The sequence below is a fragment of the Triturus cristatus genome, chromosome 3_2 (assembly GCF_964204655.1).
Source record: "Triturus cristatus chromosome 3_2, aTriCri1.1, whole genome shotgun sequence".
NCBI lineage: Eukaryota > Metazoa > Chordata > Amphibia > Caudata > Salamandridae > Triturus > Triturus cristatus.
The window spans coordinates 745,771,414-745,797,163 of NC_140584.1; the positions used below are offsets into that span (position 1 = coordinate 745,771,414).

Here is a 25,750-nt window from a genome sequence, read left to right on the forward strand (position 1 = left end):
AACTGGTCTGGAATGGATTGCAATCCGCTGAATTCTCTCTTCCGGGCGGAGTCCCCCAAGGCTCAGCACTGTCTCCAACCCTTTTTAACCTTTACGTCACTCCCCTAGCTGCCCTGATCAGATCCCACGGCCTACAATTGGTGTTTTACGCCGACGACACACAAATCATAGTGTCCATCTCCCAATCTATCGACGCCACTGCAGAACGATTCAGGAACTGCCTCTCTCAGGTTAAGAACTGGATGTGCAACAACTTCCTAAGACTGAATACGGATAAAACCGAAGTCATCGAGTTCGGCCATAAAACTTCCATCTGGAACGACCTATGGTGGCCCCCCGAAGCAGGAACTTGCCCTCTTCCCGTAGACAAGGTCAGAAACCTTGGCTTCTTATTTGACAAAGAACTCTCCTGCAAAGCCCAGGTGAACCAGGTGACCTCAGCTTGCTTTCATAACATCAAGCTGATCAGGAAAGTTCTTCCCTACATCCCAGACACCCTTAGGAAAACGGTAATGGGAGCCCTGGTCTTATCCCGCATTGACTACTGTAACTCCCTCTATTTGGGAGCAGGAGAAAAACAGCTATCTAAACTTCAGGCAATCCAAAACGCGGCAGCCAGAGCCCTACTAAACATTCCCAGACGCCACCCCACATCCAAGGCTATTCGAGAGCTACATTGGCTCCCAGTCAGGCGCCGCATCCATTTCAAAGCTCTCTGCCTGGTCCACAGATCTCTCCACGGCAAGGGACCCGACGACTTCAATAACCTACTGCCCCGATACATCCCCCCGCGCGTACTGAGGTCATCCACCCTTGACCTCGTCTGCCAACCCAGAATAAATAAAGCCCGGTGGGGGGGAAAGTCCTTCTCATACCAAGCGGCAAAAATCTGGAACTCGCTACCCCCAGCTCTTCGTGCCCAAAAATCTAAAACGCGCTTCAGAAAAGATCTAAAAACCTGGCTCTTTGTCTAGATCAACCTGCTCCTCTGCCTCTCTCTTTTCTGGATCTGTTAGCGCCAAGACGCCGCGGCATTCGTGCGCTCTACAAATACTTCAGTCAGTCAGTCAGTCAATCCTTAAGTCAGCTCAAGTCTGGAGCACCATCAGATTGTCAGGTCCCGCGTAGGCCTCTCAGGATCGGTTCGTTGCTCAATGGGGGCCCCCCTATTGACAACCCTAATTCCGAATAGCCGTAAAGGCACGGAAGCTTAAGGGGGTCAATCGAGGGGCAGGAAAGGATGGGAACAGCGGGGAGGGAGATCTGTAAAGGAAGCACAGGTTTGGTTAGCCGGATTGCCTGTAGCTGAATTGGCTTTACACCCACTTGACTCACATAAACAATTCAGTCTACCTGTAAAGAAAAATAACCAGTTCTATCTGTGACAGCAGAAGGGCGATTAAATATCGTCAAGGCCGCTTCAACGCCAGCTAGCTGCAGTGTGCACGACTGTAGATACACAGACAATACGTAAGCACCCCCCCTTTGTATTAAACCAGTAGCAGAATATACCTTTTAGCCAATATAGGGTAACACCATATACCCACCAAAGAGGGTGTGCAGGTAGGCCTCACTGAGGAAGGAAGGTCTTACGCTGTAGCCTAGCTGCCCCTCTACAAACCCCCAGCTAGAAGACAACACAACACACACACAGTTCATAAATACATGTTCAGCGGTGACTTCAGGTAAGGCAAAACATTGGTGTAAAAAGAATTCACAGCGTGGTATTTAGGGTCATACCACCTGGTAAGGTTCAAGCGTGTATGTCGAGCGCTCCACGCACTCACTCCGATTCTCTTAAAGGCTTGTTAATAAGTCTCACAAGCGTATTCGATTTTTGGCAGTCTTTGATATCACCAGCACGGAAATACAAACGGAAGCACAAACGTGTGCCCTAAAGGACTCTTGGCGGTGTCACTGACACCCTTACCGCACCCGGGGAACTCCACAATGAGATCAGCAACACGGTCAAGTCAGGCTCCAGGATAATCTGCGAGCAGTTCTCCGCGGTTCCTGGCTATATGGATTCCCGTCTATTGTGCCGCGTCACTTCCTGTGCGCGCGCGTCGGGCCTAGAGGTTGCTGGGAAGTGTAGTCCCTTGGCAGCTTTGGTAGTCTCCCATAATCCCCGCATTGCGCGGATATGGTTCGCGGCCTGATTCCAACGGCCCGCGTCTTCCCTGATGGACGGCGAGAGGGCAGAGGTCAGGTGAGTTTTCATGACAGCACATCCCTCTCCCCGCGACCTCTGCCAGGAGCCAGGTTTGTCGGGATATTTCGCATGGAAGGCTTTTACACACCGAGGAGCATGTACCCCCCTGGCAGGTTCCCAAGAATCTTCTTCCCGTCCGTATCCTTTCCAAGATACCAGGTACCAGAGTTTGGACCCCCGCATTTTTGAGTCGAGGATGGCCCTGACTTCGTACTCCAGTTCATTGTCTACCCAGACAGGAGCAGGATTCTTCTTCACCGGGGTGTAGGAAGGTTTCAGCAGCGACACGTGAAATACTGGATGTATTTTTAGAGATTTTGGTAGCGCCAACATCATAGCCCTAGGGGAGATAACTTTCTTTATCTTGTATGGCCCGATGTACCTTGGGTTGAATATGCTGTATTTCCGGAATCGTATGTTTCTGGTTGATAACCATACTACATCATCCTTCTGATAAGGAGGATTAGGTTTCCGGTGTTTATCTGCCTGGTCTTTGTACACTATTTTAGCTTTAGCCAAGTTTTTGTAGGTACTCAGAAGGATTTTTCGAATGTGTTTGGTTCGGGTACCAACTTCCGGGACCCCCGGCCCGCTCACTGGTTGGATCAAAGAGGTAAAACGAGGATGGAAGCCATAGTTGCTATAGTAGGGTGAGTACTGTGTAGATTGATGTGTGGCGCTATTGTAAGCCACTTCGGCCAAACAGAGCCATTCAACCCAAGAATCAGAATTGTCTGCCACATAGCAACGTAGGTACTGCTTAAGATTCTGGTTGAGTCGCTCCGTCTGCCCATCCGACTGGGGATGGAAGCTAGTTGATTTGGATGACTTCATGTGTAACGCTTTACACCACTCCTTCCAAAACTTAGCTGTGAATTGAGGGCCTCGGTCCGAAACGATATTTGCCGGGAGTCCGTGTACTCTTATAATGTGGACCAGGAGTAACTGGGCTAACTGCCCTGCCGTGGGTTCTTTGGCACATGCGATAAAATGTCCCATCTTGGTGAGGCTGTCTACCACTACTACGATGGTTGTACAGCCTTGGTCCTTTGGAAGACCCACTATAAAATCAATAGAGATGGTTTCCCATGGTTTCAACGGTGTGGGTAGAGGTTGCAAGAGACCCTGCGTCTTCCCATGGTCCGTTTTGACTTTAGCGCAAGTTTCACAGTGCCTTACCATGTTTGTGGTGTCTTTCACCACTGATGGCCACCAGAATTGTCTTGCTATTCTGTCAAGAGTTTTTCTGACCCCATTATGGCCAGCGCTGGGCGTGGAGTGACACATCTGCCATACTTCCTCCCGCAAGGACTTCGTTGGTACCAGCAATTGATTGCCTTTCATCGGCAGACCTTGGTGTAGCTTCCATTGCGGATGTGCTTTCAACCATTGTCTCCAGTAAGTGGTCTTGATTCCTACGAGTATCCTTTGAAGGAAGTCATCCGTATGTAAAACTCCAATGACCTTCTTTGGGTCCAAAATAGCCTGCTGTTCTTCTGTCGTATGTTCAAGGGGGGTAGTCTGCCTGGATAAGGCATCTGCCTTTCTGTTCTCTGTCCCGGGTCGATATGTCACTATAAAGTGGAATTCCGAGAAAAACAACATCCATCGCAACTGCCTAGGAGATAACATGCGAGTTGAGCGCATGAACTGCAGATTGCGATGATCAGTATAGACCGTGACTACATGTTTGGCTCCTAATAACCAGTGCCTCCAATCCATGAAGGCTTCTTTAATGGCTAAGAGCTCTTTTTCCGCTATAGTGTATCTGGTCTCAGCAGGGTTTAACTTCCTGGATAGGTAGGCAACTGGATGTAATTGCCCGGTAACCTCATGTCTCTGTGAAAGAATAGCACCTATGGCTACATCAGAGGCGTCTGCCTCTACAATGTAAGGACGCTCAGGGTCGGGGTGAGCCAACACCGGAGCGGTCACAAAGGCATCTTTCAAACATTGAAAGGAATGTTCGGCTTCAGCCGACCAACTAAACTTTACGTTCTTTCGTAATAGGGCTGTGATGGGTGCCACCATGTTTGAGAATCCGTTGATAAACCTGCGATAAAAGTTCGCGAATCCCAGGAAACATTGCACGTCCCTCACTGTGGCAGGTTGGGGCCAGGTTTTTACCGCCAAGATTTTCCTGTCAGACATTTCTTGCCCCTTGGGTGTCAGTATAACTCCTAGAAACTCCACCTTATCCACGTGGAACTCGCATTTGCTGAGTTTACAGTACAAGTTGTTTCTTCGTAACGCCTCAAATACTTGACAGACATGCGCCCGATGCTCCTCAACCGAGGAAGAGTAAATGAGGATGTCATCTATGTATGCTACCACAAACCTGTCCAAGAACTCCCGCAACACCTCATTCACGAAGTATTGAAATGCCGCGGGAGCGTTGCACAGGCCGAATGGCATTACGGTATACTCATACAGCCCATACCGTGTCCTAAAGGCTGTCTTCCATTCGTCCCCCTCTCTTACCCTTACTAGGTGATATGCCCCCTTTAAATCAAGCCGCGTGTATATGACTGCTGTTTTGACTTGTTCTAAAAGTACAGGGATTAAGGGTAAGGGGTATCTATTTTTTATGGTGATATCGTTTAGGGCGCGAAAGTCTATACAAGCCCTCTTTTCTCCGTTGGCTTTAGGGATAAAAAAGAGGGGAGAGGCAGCCGGAGATCTGGAAGGACGGATAAAGCCATTCTCTAGGTATTTGTCCAAGTATTCACGCAAGTGGGTGTTCTCGGCTTCTGTCAAAGCGTACAAGCGCCCACAGGGGATCAAGGCCCCCGGAACCAGATCTATGCGGCAATCGTAATGCCTATGAGGGGGTAATGTGTCTGCCATCTTTTCACAAAAAACATCCTGATATTCCGAATACCAAGACGGAAGCTGTACATCCGTTTCTGCTGCCGTCGCTACACTATAGGACGAATGCAAGGCCCCCTCCTTGTCCGTACCCCTGCCAGTACAATGAGCTTTGCACCAGGCCCCACTAACCCTCACCTTTCCTTCTTTCCAATCTATATCAGGGTTATGCTTTCTTAACCAGGGGAGCCCCAATATTACTCCGTATTGCGGAGCTTGGAGGATGTTGAACTGTGCCGTCTCGGTATGGTCCTGCTCGCACTGCATGAGCAAAGGTTTAGTATTAGAGGCAATGGGGCCAGTACTTAATTTCTTTCCATCTACCGCCAGAACCTCTTCGGGATGGTCTTTCCTTACTAACACGAGTCCTAAGCTTAAAGCCACTTCCCGATCCATGAATAGCCCGGTGGCACCGGAATCAACCATGGCTTCTATAGGTTGCCATCCCTTGGGGGTCTTGAGGTGTATGGGAAGAAAAAAATGGTGAGTAGTGTACTCCGTCGGTTTAGATAACGAAGGGACATGAATACCACTCAAGGAGTTCCCTTCAGTGTTCCCTGAGTGTATTAGTTTCCCTGTTTATCTTCCGTTGTGCGTCCGGAGGATTTAGCCGCTCCAAATCCAGTCTTGGGTTTGGCCAAACACTCCCTAACAAAGTGGCCTTTTTTACCACAGTACATGCAAAGCCCCTCTTTGCGTCTATTGTCTCTCTCAGCTGGTGTGAGCGGTGCCCGTACGGCCCCTATATCCATAGGTTCTACGTGAGCTCCAGCCCCCACACCTAGGCCTCTGTTGCGGTCAAAGCGCAGAGGGGGTCTGTCTACCTTTTTCCTATCCCCTCTACGTTCTCCTAGCCTATAGTCTAATCTCAAGGCCAGATTTATTAAGTCTATGCACGTGGAGGGTTGGGGGTCAATTTGAGCTATTACGTCCTTCAGGTCATCTTTTAACCCTTGATAGAATAGCGCCCCTTTCTTGTCCTCGGGCCACTGAGTTTCGGCCACTAGTCTCTGAAAGGTGTTAACATAGGTAACTATATCCTTGGTACCCTGTCTTAGCTCTAGCAGCTCTCGATCTGCTGTGAATGATGCCGCTCGGCGATCGAAGACTGTTTCGAACTCTTTCTTAAACTCATCCCAATCATATAACAGGGGGTCATCTCTCCGAACATACGGCACGGCCCATTGAGCGGCTTCCCCCGTTAAGTATGATATCATAAAGGCCACTCTGGCCTGATTTGTGGGAAAGGCCTTCGGCTTGCACGAAAAATGCATCAATACCTGTGTCATAAAGACCTGGACCTTAGTGGCATCACCCTGAAAACGTTCAGGGGCGGCCAAGGGAATGGGAGTAGGCATTTCTACAGTTACTGGCGTGGTGGCAGAGGGGGTTCCAAACTGGAACATACCCCCGACTGCTCCACGCCCTACCTGGGCATCAAAGGGGTTTCGCTGTAACCGGTTTACTGAGTCCTGTAGAGCGGCCGTCTCAGCCCTAGAGGCTGCTACCTCATGTCGGGAATCAGCTACCTCTTGTTGAAGATTTACTAAGGTGGCCAATACATCCTCTAGGGTGGTCATAGTGACAATGAACCGACCGGGAGAGGTATATTAAGTTTAAGGCAGATTATTCTGTCAGGTCCCGCGTAGGCCTCTCAGGATCGGTTCGTTGCTCAATGGGGGCCCCCCTATTGACAACCCTAATTCCGAATAGCCGTAAAGGCACGGAAGCTTAAGGGGGTCAATCGAGGGGCAGGAAAGGATGGGAACAGCGGGGAGGGAGATCTGTAAAGGAAGCACAGGTTTGGTTAGCCGGATTGCCTGTAGCTGAATTGGCTTTACACCCACTTGACTCACATAAACAATTCAGTCTACCTGTAAAGAAAAATAACCAGTTCTATCTGTGACAGCAGAAGGGCGATAAAATATCGTCAAGGCCGCTTCAACGCCAGCTAGCTGCAGTGTGCACGACTGTAGATACACAAACAATACGTAAGCACCCCCACTTTGTATTAAACCAGTAGCAGAATATACCTTTTAGCCAATATAGGGTAACACCATATACCCACCAAAGAGGGTGTGCAGGCAGGCCTCACTGAGGAAGGAAGGTCTTACGCTGTAGCCTAGCTGCCCCTCTACAAACCCCCAGCTAGAAGACAACACAACACACACACAGTTCATAAATACATGTTCAGCGGTGACTTCAGGTAAGGCAAAACATTGGTGTAAAAAGAATTCACAGCGTGGTATTTAGGGTCATACCACCTGGTAAGGTTCAAGCGTGTATGTCGAGCGCTCCACGCACTCACTCCGATTCTCTTAAAGGCTTGTTAATAAGTCTCACAAGCGTATTCGATTTTTGGCAGTCTTTGATATCACCAGCACGGAAATACAAACGGAAGCACAAACGTGTGCCCTAAAGGACTCTTGGCGGTGTCACTGACACCCTTACCGCACCCGGGGAACTCCACAATGAGATCAGCAACACGGTCAAGTCAGGCTCCAGGATAATCTGCGAGCAGTTCTCCGCGGTTCCTGGCTATATGGATTCCCGTCTATTGTGCCGCGTCACTTCCTGTGCGCACGCGTCGGGCCTAGAGGTTGCTGGGAAGTGTAGTCCCTTGGCAGCTTTGGTAGTCTCCCATAATCCCCGCATTGCGCGGATATGGTTCGCGGCCTGATTCCAACGGCCCGCGTCTTCCCTGATGGACGGCGAGAGGGCAGAGGTCAGGTGAGTTTTCATGACACAGATGTCGCTCCCCCCAACATCCTAAACTTGATCACTGAAACAGTGTCCCCGTTGGCTCTAAACGTGATAAACGCTTCCTTAGCAACTGGAATAGTGCCTTCGCAATGGAAACAGGCCATGGTTAGAGCACTCTTAAAAAAATCCTAACCTTGCCCCTGAAGTACTCTCCAACTACCGCCCTATCTCTTTATTACCAGGGATTTGGAAATTGGCTGAGAAACATGTTAATCACACTCTTTCTTCCTTCCTTGAAGACAACTCTCCTCTCCATCCTTCACAGAATGGATTTAGACCACAGCATGGTACAGAAACTGCACTATTGATAGCAGTGGAAGAACTACGGAAAATCTTAGATGAAGGAGGCTGCGCTGCACTCATTCTAGTGGACCTCAGCGCAGCTTTTGACAGTCCTTCGTAGAGGATAGATATTTCGTTGTCTTCGAAGAAGGAATTACCTCCAAACAAATGCCCCTTAGATGTGGGGTTCCTCAGGGCTCTTCCCTGAGCCCCACTCTATTTAATATATATATGAGTTCGTTAGCAGACATAGTTACAGTGTTCGGCATTCAAATTGTCACCTACGCAGATGATACCCAGTTGGTTGTTGCTCTCAATCAACAGGAAAACACAGGCTCAAAACTAGCCTTATGCCTTGAAAAAGTGTCAAGCTGGATGGGCAACTCTTATTTAAAGCTGAATGGAGCTAAAACTGAGCTCATGCTCTTGGGCAATTCCACCTTGTTAAATATAGATTCCTTCTGGCCTAGCTGTTTGGGGACACCCCCCTCCCCAAAGTTCCTCATCAAGAGTTTAGGTGTATGGATAGACCAAAAGCTGGATTTTAAAGAGCAAGCCGGTAAGATGGCAGCCTGTTGCTTTGGGATCCTTAGAATGCTAAGAAAAATCCTCCCTCTGCTACCTTCCTCGGCTAGAAAGCTACTGGTTCAAGCTCTGATTTTATCTCGTCTGGACTATGCTAATGCCCTTTATCTAGGAGCACCACTCACTACAATAAAACAATTACAGATAGTCCAAAACTGCGCTGCACGATTGCTTCCGAACACCCCCAAACGCCTATCACCCAAGCCAGCACTGGCATCACTCCATTGGTTGCCCATACAGGAAAGAGTCCAGTTTAAGGCTCTATGTATTATGCATAAAGCATTCTCAGGCTAGGGCCCTCCCTCTATCAGAGGCATTATCCAACCTTACTGCCCCAAGAGATCTTTAAGATCAGTCAATAAACAACTGATAGTAGTCCCAAAAATAAAAAGAACTCGAAGCGGAGGTCGTCGCTTTTCATTTAATGTAGCAAAGCTCTGGAACCATCTACCTACCATTATCTGTCTGCAACCCAACCATTCGATTTTCCGAAAGCAACTCAAAACTTATCTGTTTCCTTAGGACTACTTATGGTGGGAACCATAACGCTACCAGTGCTGGGATGCTCCCGAGTAGCCATGCGCTTTAGAAATGCCTTTCCATTCCATGCAGTTTTATGGAAGGAACACAGGCCCTGGGCACCTGATTGGCAGGAGCCCAGGGCACAATCAGTCAATGTACATCAGCAATTCAGCAAAAAGTGGGGGCATACCATGCAAGAAAGATGGCGCTTTCTCACAGGTATAAACTGGAGGAATCCATTATTCATCATTTCCCTTTCCCTCGTTAGCCAACTTTACTCCTCCTCCTCGCTCGTTCAAATCCCCTTCTATCCCATATCTTGATTGGATTATCAAAGGGATTCTAAAGTTTAAACACTTAATTCATAATAAGCAGCTTTTATCTTTCCAGGAAACCCAATCTAAATATAACTTACCCAATACGTCTCTTTCTAAGTTTGAATCTTTGAGATTGATTTTAGCTCAACAGCTTTCGCTTCTCTCTGATATTTCCTCCTCTTCACTTGTCCCTTCTTTACAATCGTTACCCACCTCCCCTTCTGTCCGGGCCTCTCATATTTATAAATACCTCTATTTTCCTCTACCCACTCGTCCTAAAAGCTAGATTGAACTTTCATGGGAAACAGACTTGCAACTCACTCTTTTTATACACACATGGAACTCCGTTTGGGCTCGGATACACCATACTTCATGCAATGCTAGTACCACTCAAACACTTTATTATTTTTATCAGAGACTTTTTTTAACCCCATTATCGGTTTCTATATTCATTTCTGACCTATCTCCTAACTGTTGGTCCTATAAGCATACACCTGGCACATATATTCATTCCTTTTTTCTTTGCCCCAACATTTCTATTTTTTGGACGAAAGTATGCAAGTCAATTGCCTCTATTTGCTCCACTAATTTTCCTTTTAATATTCACTCCATATTTTTGGTTAGTAATTCTACACGTTGGATGGGTGCCGGTAAACTTGGCTCATTTATAGATTTATCCATTGCTATTGCTTTTCAGATTATAACCTCTAATTGGAAGGACGCCGCTAAAGTCTCTTTCTCTGCCTGGTGGAATCTTTTATGTCACCATCATAGGCTCGATAGAGCTCATGTAACTACCTCACAGCAGCTTATTCGTAAAGAGGCCTTCTTATCTCCTCTAATTATATTTCTTCCTCTGCACTACATTCCAAGGACAGGAACTTTCTTTTTCAGCCGTCGTGAATGTTGTGCTTATTTCTTTCATTTTTCTTTCTTTTTATAATGTTCATATTTTATGATTGTATATTGTTATTTGCGAATCTGTTTTATATGTTATTGGAAAAGTATTACTAGATTATATGATAGGATTGCTGAGATCTTTTATTCTTTTTATCTCCTTTTATTTTTCTTTCTCTTCTTTCTTCCCCCTTTTTCTTTCCTTCTTTTTCTTTCTCCCCCCCCTTTTCTGATCTTTAAAACTCAAAAGCAAAAATGCTATTTTTATTATGGTACCCTGTTATTTTTTTTCTTTCCCAATATTGGTTTCTCATCCCGACAACGTATGATGTTTTAGGCTTTTCACCATTTGTTTTTCATATTTATTCTTTGTATCCTTTGGATTTGAATTTCATGCTCTTCATTATAATTCTGTACCATGTTTTCTTTATCTGTTTTAATAAAGCTTTCTAAACTTAAAAAAAGACACCTCCGAGTATTCGTGCGCTCAATACATTTTATTAACATAACAGTAGGCAACCTTCTATCAAGGGACGGCTCCTCCACTAAGGCGGAGGAGCGTAGCCCCACTGCATTTCAGCAGTGCAAAAAATAAAAAAGATGTTATTATCATTTTATTTTTCCCTGTTGAATCCAGTTGTGGGACGGGGCTTGGCTGTCATCACAGATAGCAGTGGGATGAGTGGTGATTGCACTTAAGTGCGTATGACTGTTTGGCCGGTTGCCTTGGGCCACACAGGTTCTGGCTTTGACATTGGTTACGCCACGATGTATGCATTGGTGCACACTTACATAAAGGACTGCTGCCTTAACAGTCAGAGCCAAAGGGAAGGCCATTTCTTTTGTTAAGTCCTTCAAGATTTTCGGTCTGAGCCCACTCCTCAAACCTTACCCGTTCAGGAGGTACTGCTTTGATATCTGTTCTAAAGGTGAAGAATCAGTTGTTCGAAGTATCCATCAGAAGAGTAAGTTGCTTACATTTGTTAATGCTGTTTTAGTAGGTCGGCACAAAGCTCAGAGGTAAAGTGTAAAGTATGTATGCAGCACTTTAAACATTAAAAGTGAAAATACCGCACAAGAAAATCCCACAACAATTTAGAGCAATTGAGTAAAATTTAATAAATTCTTTGAGAATAAAATGAAAACAATCCGTCCAGTAAAACCAGAGATATGCAATTTGAAAGATTTCAAGTAAGTATAGCAGTTTTAGAGTCACAAGTTCATTCAGACTGCGATGCAGCGCAGGCCGGATACAGGGGTAAAGCTCGTCCCGCTGAAAAGTCACCTTCAAAATTCCAGTAGGAAGAGTTCTGTTTGCGGTGGAGGGGGCTGCGAGGACCAGGGACAGCATCATGGATGGTCATCAATGTAGTGCATACAGCAGGCCGAGCATCGTGAATGGTTGTTGCTGTAGTGCAAAGATCCTGTCGGCGTGGTGGACAGTCATTGCTGGAAATTTGAGTGGGCGGTCACATCGGGTGGTCCATGCTGGAGCGCGAAGGGCAGACATCGCCTTGCCTGGTTTCGGTGGCGATCGCTGTGGCGGAGAGAGTCTGATTCACTGGAATTTTATCTTGGCACAAACTGGCCCATTCGCGATCGGGAAGAACAAAAAACTTCAGGATTTCTCTGTTCCTCTGCAAAGGAACTTCACTGATGCCAGAACAAGGGTCCGGGACCTGAGGGGCACCTCTTGGCATTCAGGAACTGTCTCCAGCAGGAGTCAGGAGGGTCCATGAAGCAGGTCAGCTGAGCAGATGCAAGGAGCCTCTGGACCTTGTTATATCCCTTTAGCGCAGACAGGAGATCAGTCAGCTGACTCTTAGAGTCACTTCAGCATGGGATGAAGGGTACAGGCTTAGTTCTCCTTCCCAGCAAGAATGGAAGCAGAGTAGCAGGGCAGCAGTCCTTCTGGCAGACGAGTGCCACAACAGTCCTTCTCTGTACTATCCACAGGTCCAGAGGTGAACTGAAGAGTTGGGTCTCAGGGTCCAATATTTACACAAGTGCCAGCTTTGAGGTAGGAGAAGGTTCTGGAGGTTTACACTCCCCAGAGGTGTTTCGAATTTCCTGCCTCCCTGCCCTTGACCCAGCTTATCTGGGGACATAAAAGACTAGTGTCTAAACCTTTTGTGAGTGTGTTGGGCGGAACCATTGTGATGTACAAGTGTGGTAGAAGACCGCTCCTCCCCATCATCAAGCCAAAGATGGCCCATCTTGCCAACACCTATTTCCCCTTTGTTTCACTGTCTGGAAGCAATACACAAAGACCAACTGCCAACTACACCTATGTGTGTGATACAAGCTGAAAGCACTAAATGGCTGGGACAACAAAATGCCAACTTTGTAAAAGAGGAATTTTCAGAATGCTGACTCAAAATCCAACTTAACCATTAAAGAGGGTTTTAATTCCAACTCCCTCCCAATTGAAAGTTAGCACTTATTAAATATAATTAGGTAACCCAATGTTATCCTATGGAAGAGATAGGCCTTGTAACAGTGAAAACTTAATTTAAGAATGTATTCACTACAAAGACATCTAAAGGTTCAAAGTACATGTTCCACATTTTCAATACACTGCACTCTGGCCTATGGGCTATTTAGGGCCTACCCTAGGGGTGACATATATATATGTATTTAAAGGGAAGATTAAGTAGTGGCAAAAAGTGTATTCTACCAGGTCGAAATGGCAGATTAAGAATGCACACAAAGGCTGCAATGGCAGGACTGAGATGTTTGCAAGGGCTACTTAAGTGTGTGGCATAATCAGTGCTGTAGACCCACTAGTAGCTTTTAATTTACATACCCTGGTTATATGCAGTATCACTTTACTAGGGACTTACAAGTAAATTAAATGTGCCTATTGGGTACAAGACAATTCTACCATGTTTAAAGCAGAGAGCACAAGCACTTTAGCAGTTGTAAGTAAGCAGAGTCCTAAAAGTCAACACAAATGGGAGGGACTGAAATAGGAGGGTGAAGGTAAAAAGTTAGGGGAAGACCCTGCAGAAAGAGCCAAGCCCAACAGGTAGATACAAGAAATTCCAAAATGTACTGCCTTGGATTGTTTTGTAACTTGAGCAGGGATGTCGTAATACAGGATTCAGACCATTTGGACCCCTTCTGGAGCTATTTTATTTAAAACCGGATTGAAATCAGCCAATTATTTGGCCTGATATGCGCCACTTATCCACAATAAGAATGAACAAGACTATGTGGTCAAGGTATGAGATACATGATCAGTGTGATAAGGGCTTTAAAGGACCGATCTTTGATCATTATTTGCTAATAAAGCAGAAGATTGGCAACTGATGTAAATAAATAAACCCATCAGAGGATAGGCTCTTACTGACTGGTTATTTGCAAAGGACATTGATTTATGAAACTACTTTCTGAATAGCTTTAGCAAAATAATATTAAAATTACTGGAGTACCTTGTTGAAGGAAAGAATGCGTCCCAAAACTTAATATAAAAAGGATTAAGGAGAACAAAGTTAAAACATATTTTATCATTAACCTCAGCATAAAATAGAATAGAAGTGAACAGGAGAAAAGAAGGTCCACCAACAGATAAGTGCAAAGGAGTTGTATGCTCTATAAAACAATGCCTAAATTAATATTAAGTCATGAATCAAAAGGTAGATTTTAGCAATGAAAAAAAACAATTTATTTTTTTCTGTCACATTTGGTGGTCTTGAATGTAAAATCTGTAGAAATCGTAGACATCTTTGCTGGTCAGGTAATTACAGCGGGACTGGGAAGCAGGTAAATATTTTATCTTCAATGCATTGATAGTCTTTGGAGTCTAGCACACTGGTCGGACGCCTTTTCTTTGTGATTTTCCATTTTTGCAATTCTGGATCCAAACTGCATAGCCCTTTTTGGAAGTATGCAAGAGGCTTTGAGTCCCAGTTCCTTAGCTGCCAAGCGCAAGATTAACTTTTCACCGATGCCACGTGGTAATGTCAAGTCTGCTTTATCCCATATGGGCAGAGAGTTTAAAAAGGAGACAACGTCTTCGTCAAGAAAAGGAAATCTGTATTAGAAATATCAGGGAAAAAACAGTTTTTATATGTGCTTACTTATACAGGGAGAAAATAGTTATTTTGGTTTAGTGAAGCAAGCTGAGCAAAGAAAAGTACATATATTACAAATCACTTTAAAACAATAACAAAAACCCTACCATGAATTTACTCTGCACTTATGAAAATCCTCAATAAAGCAAGTGATGTGTGTCCTTCCTCCACAAATGATCCATGTACCCCCTTATTCAAATTTACACTAATCAGAAGCAGTCCTCTATTACTCTGCTCATTCAAGCTCATCTATTCCCTGGTTGGTTTGTTAGGTCTTGTATTTTGTTTACATTCCATGCGTTTTATTACCTTGTACATAAAATATGCCATTTTTAGGTTTTGCCTGGATATCGCTTGCGCTGTGCTTGTGAAGTCCATTATTCTCAATATAAACTTAAAAGGGGCTTGCATCCCACCCCTCTCTTTACTGGCTTTTCATTGGTTCATGTGCTTGCCACTTAAGCAGTGCTTAATTTGTGCCGGTGCTTTCTGGTGTTTAGCACCGGCACTTATTTCTGAGGGCCGGGTCTATTGATTTTTTCTCTCTAGTAAAGAAATCCTGTTAGGCTTTTATTAATTTTACATCTATCCTGCAGATGTTTGCGGAGAAATCCTCCACTCAAAAATGGCGGTCCGTTTGTAACTAAATGAAAACATATCTTCAGTCAGCGATATTTTAGTGCTTTTAGTTGTCCTTGTTGGAGGGGCGGCCGCTATAGCCTAGTGTTTTTTTCGTTGCTGATTGGAGGATGAATGCTCCGTGGCGTCACGATTGGCCTGTAAGAGGCCTCAGTGAGACTGGTGGTGAGAGCCGGAGGGGCAAGGCAGGAAAGGGTGTATACATCTACAGCCCCCAGCCATGTGGAAAACTCCTGCAGAAGCCTTGCACAGCCTTGCACCTGCTCCTCCTGGCTGCTTCCCAATCACTGCAGGTTAGTAACGGTCACATTTCACTGCAGACTCTTACATCTGTTTTCCCCCCGAGTAAGTTTAAAAACCACCCTGAAAATATTTCTGTAGGGATTGTCAAACGATAAACTTGAATGGTTGTGCTGCGCATGCCTTCTAATGGTGCAATAGCTTTGAAAGTCAACAGTACATGAACGGGTCTCCTGTTTAAAAAAACTCTCCACGGAGAAAATGAAACGCATTTTGTGTTTCAGTAGTAAGCTGCTATTTTTTTCAAAAATGCTTACAATATTAGTAACACATTTTCAGTGCAAACAAAACAAGCACGGGGCTGAAAATGGAAACTATACTCCAGAATCCCACAAATTGGGGGGCAATGCTAGCAGCAGAATGGGGGTTGACTCAAAAGGAGTGATGTGTTAACTTTTACTTTTTTTTTATTTCTGCCCCAAATATAGTAGAAACAAATGTGCTAATGATTCTGTTTTGACTTACTTATGTGGTCACAAACAGTCTGCATTTTAAAATGTGTTCATGCAGCTGCATAGATCTTTGTGTACCAAGCACGCTCCTGGGTACAGTAGTTAAAATAAGGTAATAGTTGGTCAGTGCGTTTGCTGGTGACATTGGTATGCAATCTTGCTACAGGATTGGCTCATTCTGAAATAGCATACAAAATAGCTCTGTTGGTGACTGCTTATGTTCCAGAGAATCCTGGCTGGTACCTTATGTCACAAGTTGCTATCCTTTTAGCTTGGAGCACTGTGACCCGGCATCAAGAGGCTGCACTCAAATTGAATAGCAAACGTTTAGAACCCTACTGTCTTTTATAATTCTAAGTTTGTTAAAAAGGGTTCCTCTTATTAGAAGTGATAAGTGGTGATTAGTGTAATTACTTGAATGGATACAGTTTATTTTTATGTAAACAAATTGTGAAGTGACAAACTGTGTATTTTCTTTCCAGATGGCATTGACATAAAGGTGTCAAGTATATCTAGCCTCTACTCTAGACAAGATGAGACTTCAACAAGAGTAGTGCTTATGGCCGTTTAAGTGAGTCATACCTGTCCTGATCGGTTCAGATGTCTGCCTGGTATGGACACTGGTTGTGATTGCCAAGTTACACTCTCTTTTCATGGTCCGTTTTCTATTTCCCACATCCCACTATATTGTCTCTGCCTCGGAACGGAAGCAGAAGTATAACCAGAGGTGCCACTTCATCCCTTTGCACCTTTGTCTGGGTGTGGTGCTGCATTTGGGGTGGAGTGCTTGAGCAGCATGATAACATAGCCTATCTCTGCTTCTGCATTCGAGGAATTTTATCTATAGTTGGAATTCTGCTTGTGTGTACTGGGGGCACTGGTTTTGCTCGTGAGAAGGCAGGGATACCAGGTAAGTGGGGGGTCTTACGCTCTTCAGGTGTGTATTTTTAAACTTTTTGTCTACCACATGCCACATGAGCACCTGCCATGTATATGTACTACTTTGGAAACTCTGATGTATGAGTTTCATGCATGTATGTATTGTCCTGTGCTTTGTAGCGACTGTCAGTTAGCAGTATCAGTGTAAGAAAGTCAGACAATAAAAAGTGAATTCTTTCATGATTCTGGGAAAGTGCATTTGAATTCTGATACTTGAGCATGTAGTCCTGGGTGACAAACGGCTGGGCATCAGACAGGGTCGGCTGTTAGGGTGGTGAGCACCTGGTGCTGAGTTCTGGGGCGCTGAGTTAGGGGACACTGTGGTAGGAAACATTATACTTGGATTAAAAGTGCCTGCTGCAGAGTTCCTTGGGAGTTCCAGCAGGATTCAGGCAACAATAAAAATGTCAAGAGAACGCTGCATGCTGGTGATTAAATGTTATGTTCCTGCTGGAGCAAGGGATCCTAGTTTTGTCTCGCTGTAGTTTTGACTGTAGCGCATAAGGTTAATGTGCCTTCTGCAAAGTATGTGTACCATGCAAGTGACAGAACTGTATCTGTGTGAATAGGTCAGTGGGTTTCTGTTTTTGCCACAGAGATCCTTTTATCACTCACTGTTCATTAATTACAATCCTAATATAGCACAGACAGCAGACTCAGAGGGATTTTGTGCTTTATTAGTTCAAAAGTGCATGTGGAAGCCTCTCTGAATGGAGATGAATGTCTGACTTCATTTTGAAATAGGTGGCAGTGGGATTTTGTATCTTATAGACTGATCATGTAATAGAACTATTTGTTTGAAGCATGAGAGCCTGATTCTCTATCAAAGCATAATCCCAATGGTATAACAGACACTGTATTATATTTTATCAGGAATACCTATTGTGATGCCACAAAACATCTTTTGATGGCATAAAACCATAACACAGTTAAAGAATCGCTATTGTGTGTCTTGGACAGCACAGCTATGCATTGATGAGACAGGCCAAGAATGATACATCCTTGTCACCCCTAAACTTTATATAATTATTTACTGTATATTTAATAAAGCAGAGGTGAACTCCAGCTCTCCATCAGTATCTGCTTTTCTTCCTCCTCTTTACATCTCACTTCTTCCCTTCACTCCATTTTTCTTTCACTTTCTGCCCTACGTCCGTGTTTCCTCTTAATCGTCCCCTCCCCTCATTAACTGCTTTTCATTTTTCATCTTTCCATTCAACTCTCCCTTCTCGCACTCACTGTGGTCTGCCCTTCTTCCCTTGCTTTTCTCCTCTTTCCACTGTTTATTCTCCTCATGTTCCACTCCAATCTTGCTCTCCTAATCTCTTCTTTCCCCACTTCTCTTCATATTCTTTGTCTACCATATCTATCTTTGCCTTCAGACCTCTCCTCCTTCCTCACTGACACTCTCTCTTTTATGTTTTTCCTTCTTGCACATATCTTTGTATCCACTCTAGGAGTCTGTTTTTGATCTCAAGGTCATACATTTAATTCTCGGTAGGGCCACTCAGTCTTTCATCTTTCTCGAGGTCGATAAACTTAGTGCCATTGAGCTTGATAGCAACATTTATAATTCAGTGTCAAGGCCCCCTCTGTTGAGTATGTGCTTTACAAACATACATGGTGTGTTAAGGACACAGAAATATATTTTAATCTTTTGTTTTTCAATTTCTTTGCAATATTACAATGTCATTATTCCCTCTGTCCCTCTTTGACCCAATACCTTTCCTACTCGTATCCTTTCCCCGGACCTTTCTTACCTTCATCCCATCTTTTTCCTTTCCTTCTTCTCTTCCTCCGCACCTCGAGCCATGCCTCCTTTCCTCTTTTGATTCTTACTTCCTTACTCCCTCATTAATTTCCCATCCTTCCTCCCTTGGTGCATTTTTTCCTTCTTCCTCCATTTGTTCTTTACATTCTTTTTTTCCTAATACTCCCTTCATCCCTTCTTTAATTTCTTCCTTTCTTATCTACCCTTCCTTCTGCTTTTCCTTCTCCTTTCCTTTCTTCTTTCTATTCATCCATCACACATTGTTCACTTCCTTTTTCCCTCTATCCCTTCATTTATTTCGTATGTCCTCCTTTCATCCATTACTTATTTCCTCACTCCAGTACTCCCAATCCTTCATCCCTTCCTATCGTTTAAACAGTGCAGTGCAAGCATTCTCTTTAGGTTGCAAAGCTGCCCAAGTCCTCAATGACCTTTCCTAAAGCTGGATTTTGTGATTTACACACATTCTATAATTTGAGTTTACTTTTAAGTTGTTGTCATAGGCTTCCCATATGTTATATTATGTTATGTTATATTGATTTGTATAGCGCACTAACGACCAAGAGGGTATTCAGGCACTTGGGAAGGCGTGAGGTCTCGGAGGTGCTTATGTGAAGAACCAGGTCTTCGGCTTCTTGTGGAACTCAAGGAGTGAGGAGGAGGCTCTGATGTGATGAGGTTGGTGGATGTGGGCGGAGCCAATAAAGGAAGTGGGATGGAGTTACTGGATGACGTGGGCAGAGCCAGGGGGAGTGGGTGTGGCATCCTAAATAAATGAGAGCACCTGCACTTAATATTTTACAAATTAAGCACTGCACTTAAGTTTCATTAATTCCTATAGGCTGTAGCACATTTTCCTGAATTTGCCAATGCTTGTTTTATCTGCCCGTCAACTCTCAGTAGGTAAAAACAAGGTTGTTTCAGCTCTCAATAAGATAATTTTCAAACCTCTGTCTGACCTGACAGAATTTGACAAAAGACAATAGGCAAATTAAGTTATGTACTGATACAAAGCTTTAAACATGAGAAGAGCACATTATACCAAGTTTAAATGTCGTTTTTACTTATTAAATGAAAGACATATTGCTCGCTTCATGAATGCATCCTCTTTCTACAGTTCATAAGGTAGGGGCAACTCCACATCGATCATCTCTCCAGCAGGAGGATATGGTAAATCTTGTGCCAGAAAGTGCCCCACAACGACCTTGTACGTAAGATCAACATGAAACCTGAAATCCTTCAATGCCTATCCTTAACTTTAACCACCAAAAAGAAAGCCAGCCTGCCCTGTTTGTTGGCGATTGTGCCAGCATTTTAAGAGGAAATGGCTGAAGAGACCATTTGAGGTTCATTAGCACAGAATCTGTTACATTAAGAAATAGCTAATGATAAAGAACTCTGAATGAACCCTTTATGACAATTGTTTGTGAATAAAAGCTAATCACCAGTCACTGAGCACAAAAACACAACATTAAAGCTTATAAAATGCTATTACTCACCCATTTTAACCAGCACAGAAACTGTTTAAACCTTGGCTGTAATTTCAACACAGAAAGCCTTGCAACCTTAACTGTATATGCAAAGTTTAATCTTTGCAGGACACTGTTTCTTTATAGCATTTCAATGTTTTGCCATACCTTGACTCAACTTGATAACCACTGAGACAGCACTTTCTAAAACTCCCCTCACATGTGATATGAAAACGTAAACATTGTAAGTGAAAGATAACCTTGCTATTTTACTAGCAGTTATGATATAGACGGCGTTGTGGTGCCTACACTTAAATGTATTATTTCAATTAGTTTACTGATATCTGCTAAGAAAGTGCTGCTTACATCAAACGCTCAATTCAATAAAAATAAAAAAAATTGAAGGATTTTAATTCCCATTAAGGTTCATACAGCATTATAGTGTGTTTGAAGCTCAAACGCAGTGTTTAGCAAGCAGCCATCCACATTCCTAAATGCCTATCGATTATACATCATCTCCACTAACGCTGACAGCCACAGCACCCTGGATGGCAAAGCAAGCCCACACCATTGACTGAGGGAAGCAAATGAAAATGTGCTCCAAGGTTTCAAGATCACACCTCCCTTTCAACAGCCCCTCTACTAAATGTTTCTTCTGAGCTGGGGAAACTGGCCCTGATCTGCAGGGCCAAAAGCAACATGTGGGGATTAGCAGACACCCATCATAACATTAAATAACAAACAATTAAAAAAAAGTTCTAAAAAAGCATTCCGGGATCAATCATTGTTAGTGCTTTATAGGAGGCTACATAGCTTTCCAGCAAAAAGAGTACCAAACACAATGACTGCAAAGAGTGGGACTTAAAAGTGGTTATTCAAATATATTTTACAAAGCCACTGTGTGCTTATAGTTAGGACCTAGTTATCACAGGAAATAGATTTTTTGATTTGCTAATTACTTTGCTGCCATTTGATGATTCTTCATATAGCTTTCCCCCAAAAAGGTTCACCTATCTTAGGTAGTTCCTTGCTGGAACGATTTGGGGTTATTCATCAAGTAGAGGCCGAGAAAAAGTGGGATCCCAAAACACAAATTCCCCATGCAATTTCCATAGGGAATTTTAGTCACCATAACGTCAGAACATTACACCAATTGTTTTTCAGAAAGCTAGTTCTTTAACCAGACAGTATGCCCTTTGTTATTTGGTGTAAACCAGTTAAGTAGTTTTGAGAAATTAAGGCTCAAAATGTATGGCTATCTGGACAGCTGGGTTTCCACGGGCACACAACTTCAAATAATAGAATAATCGGATTGGCTGGGGCTTTTTTCCCCATCGGCCAACTTGCTCAAGTGAGAGGAAGAGGCTCTTGCCAGGCCCCCTGGAGATCATGCTCGTATTGGCAGACCGCAACATGAAGAGAAGTATTCTGGCTGCCTTAACAGGACGCGTAGACCCAGTCCTTGTCCTGAAAATGAAAAGAAAATAAACCTAAGGTAAAGGGGAAGGGGGATAGCGGTGCCCTTACCCCTGGTGCTTGGGGGTGCAGGCCCCTGAGGGACCACCCTTTGGGCCAAATGTTTTTAAAATGCTTTTCTGGGGGGACTTCTGCAATCCCGCGAAAGCCAGTGAGGCTCCCTTACTTCAGCGAGAGTCATGAGGGAGCACAGGGACCCACGCTGGCTCTTGTGGGTTTGGAAAACCATTTTGTTTTTGTAAAAAGGGGATAATGTCTGTGGTAGGTTGGCCGCGTATGGGCAGCTGGTCCTGCGGCTAACCAGCACTGCATACAGCCAAAGGCTGTTTGCGGCAGTGGTTGGCCACCTGCGGGGTTGTTGGCGGCAGGGGTTGGCATAGTTACGTATGGTAATAAAATATTTCTTTACGTTAAAAAAATACAGAAACTAAATGGAAAAGAAACACAGGTAAGAGTGACATTATAGTTAGGTATGATATTATTAAAGTTAAGTATTATCTTAATTTACCTTTAAAAAAATTAGCTGGGGAAAAAAGTCAAATAAAATTAAAAAAAAAAAAAAAAGAAAATTAGAAATTCGCTACAAAAAGAAAACACAATGGTTAAAGTGACGTTATGGTTATGTGAAAATGTCAGTTTACATGTAACATTTTAAAATAAAAAAAACTCACTGAAATTCACATGTTATAGTTAACTAACTGTTAACTGTTTATCACCTCACATATTACATCATACCTGGCATGTTCTACGACATAAATGATATCACTGATGACATCTTGAATGACATCATTGAAGACAAAACTGTGCGTTACATTTAAACTGACATTTTCACCCAACTATGTCACTTTAACCTTTGATTTTTTCACTAAATATATATATATTACCTACTGGCAGTTGCCAGTAGGTAGTTATAGTTAGGACCTATTATCCATAGGATATCCGCAACATTCTATTTGGAATAACTTTGGCGCCGGTTGACGAATCTTCGTGAAATTTTCAAAACTGGTGGGGCGCTCCGGTCTGCTCCTATCCTGAAAGACTCGGGGTGATTCGTCAAGCAGGGGACGAGAAAAAAGGGGGTCCCAAAACGTGTTTTCCCCATGCAATTTTCCATAGGAAACTTTGATCGCAGCTACAGCCCGAACTGCTGAACGGAATTATACCAAATTTGGCAAAGAGGTAGCCCTTGGTTCACACTCGTGCCTTTTGGTTAAATGGTAGGTAGGTAAAGCTTTATTCGATAAAAAATATCATAAAATCACAACATACAATAATATAAAAAAGATCAAGTAGACAATAAAAGAGTTGATCAACATGGGTAAGTATAAGAGGACTATAAAAGTAGATAAAAACAATATGTGCGAGGTACAAGAAGCTTAAGACCCAAAATTCATATAGTAGATAAATATCAAGTAATAAAAACAGACCACATAGGTAATTTAGTGCATATGAAGGGCGAGTTTTTACTTCCGCAATAGCCAAGCACAACCCAGATACTTGGCAATGCCACAGACAATAGTAAGGGACGAGGTATCTGTTTGTAGAATGCGTAGCACAATACGGTAGTCACGACTACCGAGCATTCTGCAGATCGGCCTCAGCCACTTGGCTCTTGCTCTTCTGTAGTGGAAACAGGCAAATAAAAAGTGAGGAATAGACTCTCTGGGTGCTGTACAACTCGGGCAACCAGCAGATGTAGTAGAGAATCCCTTCCAGCCAGCAGTAACACAATTAAGAGGAAAGGACCCCAATCTGAAGCACACGTACAGAGATCTATCAAGAGGAGTTTGAATGAAGTCAAGATAGGGTTACAATTTACAAAGGGGCTTATGCTCAAAAAATGCTTCGGTCAACTTCCCCATTTTTACATTGTTCAGCTCTCTTGCATTGACCCAGCTCCAATAAGTCTTCTTAAGATCCTGTTTCGAAGGGGGTATATGGGATTCCCAGCAGTCATCATAACCGATGGTTCTCAGCGTTTGTTTAACATGGGAGATCCATTTTAACCTCCTCCCAGTGTCCGCTAATATAAGTTCACTTAAGCCTGCAGCGTATTTGACAAGTTCAGGTGTCCGTCGAAGTCTTGCCCAGAATAGTACAGGTCGGAGGCGTGCAATGTCCTGAATGGAGTGTCTGCCTAAATCATAAAACAAGGGTTTTAGTGGTGATGAAGTGGGAACAGAAATAAGATTCCTCATAAATTTATTCTCGGACATGACCAGGTCATGGATATTTACATAGCCCCAATTTCAGCCCCATACATAGAGCTAGATAGTGCCTGTGCTTCATATACCACAAGGGCCGGTGCCACTGGTCGGCTAGTAGAGAGATGTTGTTCTCTAACGATGGCACCAGATACCCTCTTGTGGCATAGGAGCATCTTGGTCAGGTGCGAGCTCCACTTCATCCCTTTTGCAATGCGTATGCCTAGATAATCGAAGGAATCCACGATGTCTAGCGGTGTGCCATCCAGACTAAAGGCATATCTAAAACGTCTTGGAGGATTAATAACCATTAATTTGGTTTTCTCTGTATTTATGATGACTTGCAAAAGGAATCAAACCTATTTAAAACATTTTGTAGGCCAGCCGGGGATTTGGAAATCAGGAGAGTGTCGTCGGCGAACAGGAGAGTGGGAACTTTTTCGCCAGCCAGGACTGGAGCATCAGCTGAGACCTCTCTGAGGAAATCCACCACCCCGTTGATATATAGAGAAAACAGGGTGGGGGCTAAAACACAGCCCTAGCGAACCCCCCTGTTCACCGCGACACTCTCTGTAAGCTGGCCCTGGGCACCCCATCTAACATTAGCATGATTGTTCTCGTGGAGAAGCTTTAAAAACGCAATGATCTCTTGGGGGACACCTAATTGGAATAAGACCTGCCACAGTCTTTGACGAGGAATTAAATCGAAAGCGGACTTTAGGTCTATAAAAGCTAAATATAAAGTACCTTTGCCTAAAACTACCACTTTCCAGTATATCATAAAAAATCTAAAAACTTGATCCATAGTTCCTACCTTTTGTCTAAAACCTGCTTGAAAATGCGATAAAACATTCCTATTCTCAATCCAACACCTCAATCTCATAAGGAGAACCCTGCCAACCACTTTCTGTATCACGTCAATTAGACTAATAGGTCTATAGTTGGCAGGGTCCTCCCTATTGCCCTTTTTATAAATGGGAATCACCACCGCAGCTTTCCATGGTACTAAAGAACCCTTAGCTATAGCGTTCATGACAACAGAAATAAAAGAAGACCAGGGGATTGGATCGTATAGAAGAAGATCACCTGGTAGGCCATCTGGGCCTGCCGCCTTACCAGGCGCAATACTTTTGATAGCCAGGATGACTTCTTGAGTCCCAAAGTTAGTCTCAGCTGGGAAATTTGCGGCAGGGGGCGAATCATCCACCACAGGGACTGCAGAGACAGTATCTCCCGCATATATAGCAGAGAAATGGTTAAACCATTGCAGCTCCGTTATATGGTTTGGGATACTTGCCATTTTGGCCCGTTTGCCTCTGTTAAGAAGGTCCCAAAAGACCGTTGAATTTCGATTCAATGCCGCCTCTTTTAGTTCCTGCCAGTGCATTTCCTCCCAATTTCGTTTGGCGACTGTCAGAGATCTAGAATAGTCGCGTCTCGCCCTTTTGATTAGATTGCTATCTTGTTTCCTTAGGGCTTTTGTCAAGGTCACTCTGTCCCTTCTACAATCTTTGGAATACCATGGGTTAGAGCCTCGCACGGGGTCCACCTTACAGCGAGAATTCTCACCCAGAATAAAAAATTCCCCTATCTTATTGATAGTATCATGATAGAGAGAAGATATGAGTTGGGGATCATCCGTTTTATTGCTGGCTTCACAGAGCTCGGTGTGTTTACTGGCTAATAATTCTTTAATTGATGCGAGCTTCCCCTCGTGTTGTGAGATCCCATGCCATTTGAGGCGTCTATTGCGTCCTGCCAATGATACTTCTTTGGTTGCCATCAAAGGAAGTCGGTTATTCTCATGGTGCGGGTTCACCCAAACACCTTTAATTTGTAAGCACAGTGGGTTATGGTCGCTATCTATAGTATTTTTAACGACCATGTCCACAATGTTCCCCCAGAAATAAATATCAACAAGGATATAGTCGATGCGAGATGGGGTGGTTAGCCTATTGAATGTAAAGGCACCGCCCTT

General features: G+C 43.9%; 1 protein-coding gene across 3 annotated transcripts in view; it reads right to left on the reverse strand.

Annotated features, from left to right (window-relative positions):
- Nucleotides 1-14,089: 14,089 nt before the first annotated feature.
- LOC146858039 (asparagine synthetase domain-containing protein 1-like) overlaps nucleotides 14,090-25,750 on the reverse strand; it is a 119,144-nt gene continuing 107,483 nt past the window's right edge. For all 3 annotated transcript variants that reach the window (XM_085648816.1, XM_085648818.1, XM_085648817.1), the window contains exon 7: nucleotides 14,090-14,482. In XM_085648816.1, coding sequence (XP_085504942.1) covers nucleotides 14,227-14,482 — 256 coding nt within the window. In that variant the 3' untranslated portion in view covers nucleotides 14,090-14,226. The remainder of the gene's footprint in view (nucleotides 14,483-25,750) is intronic.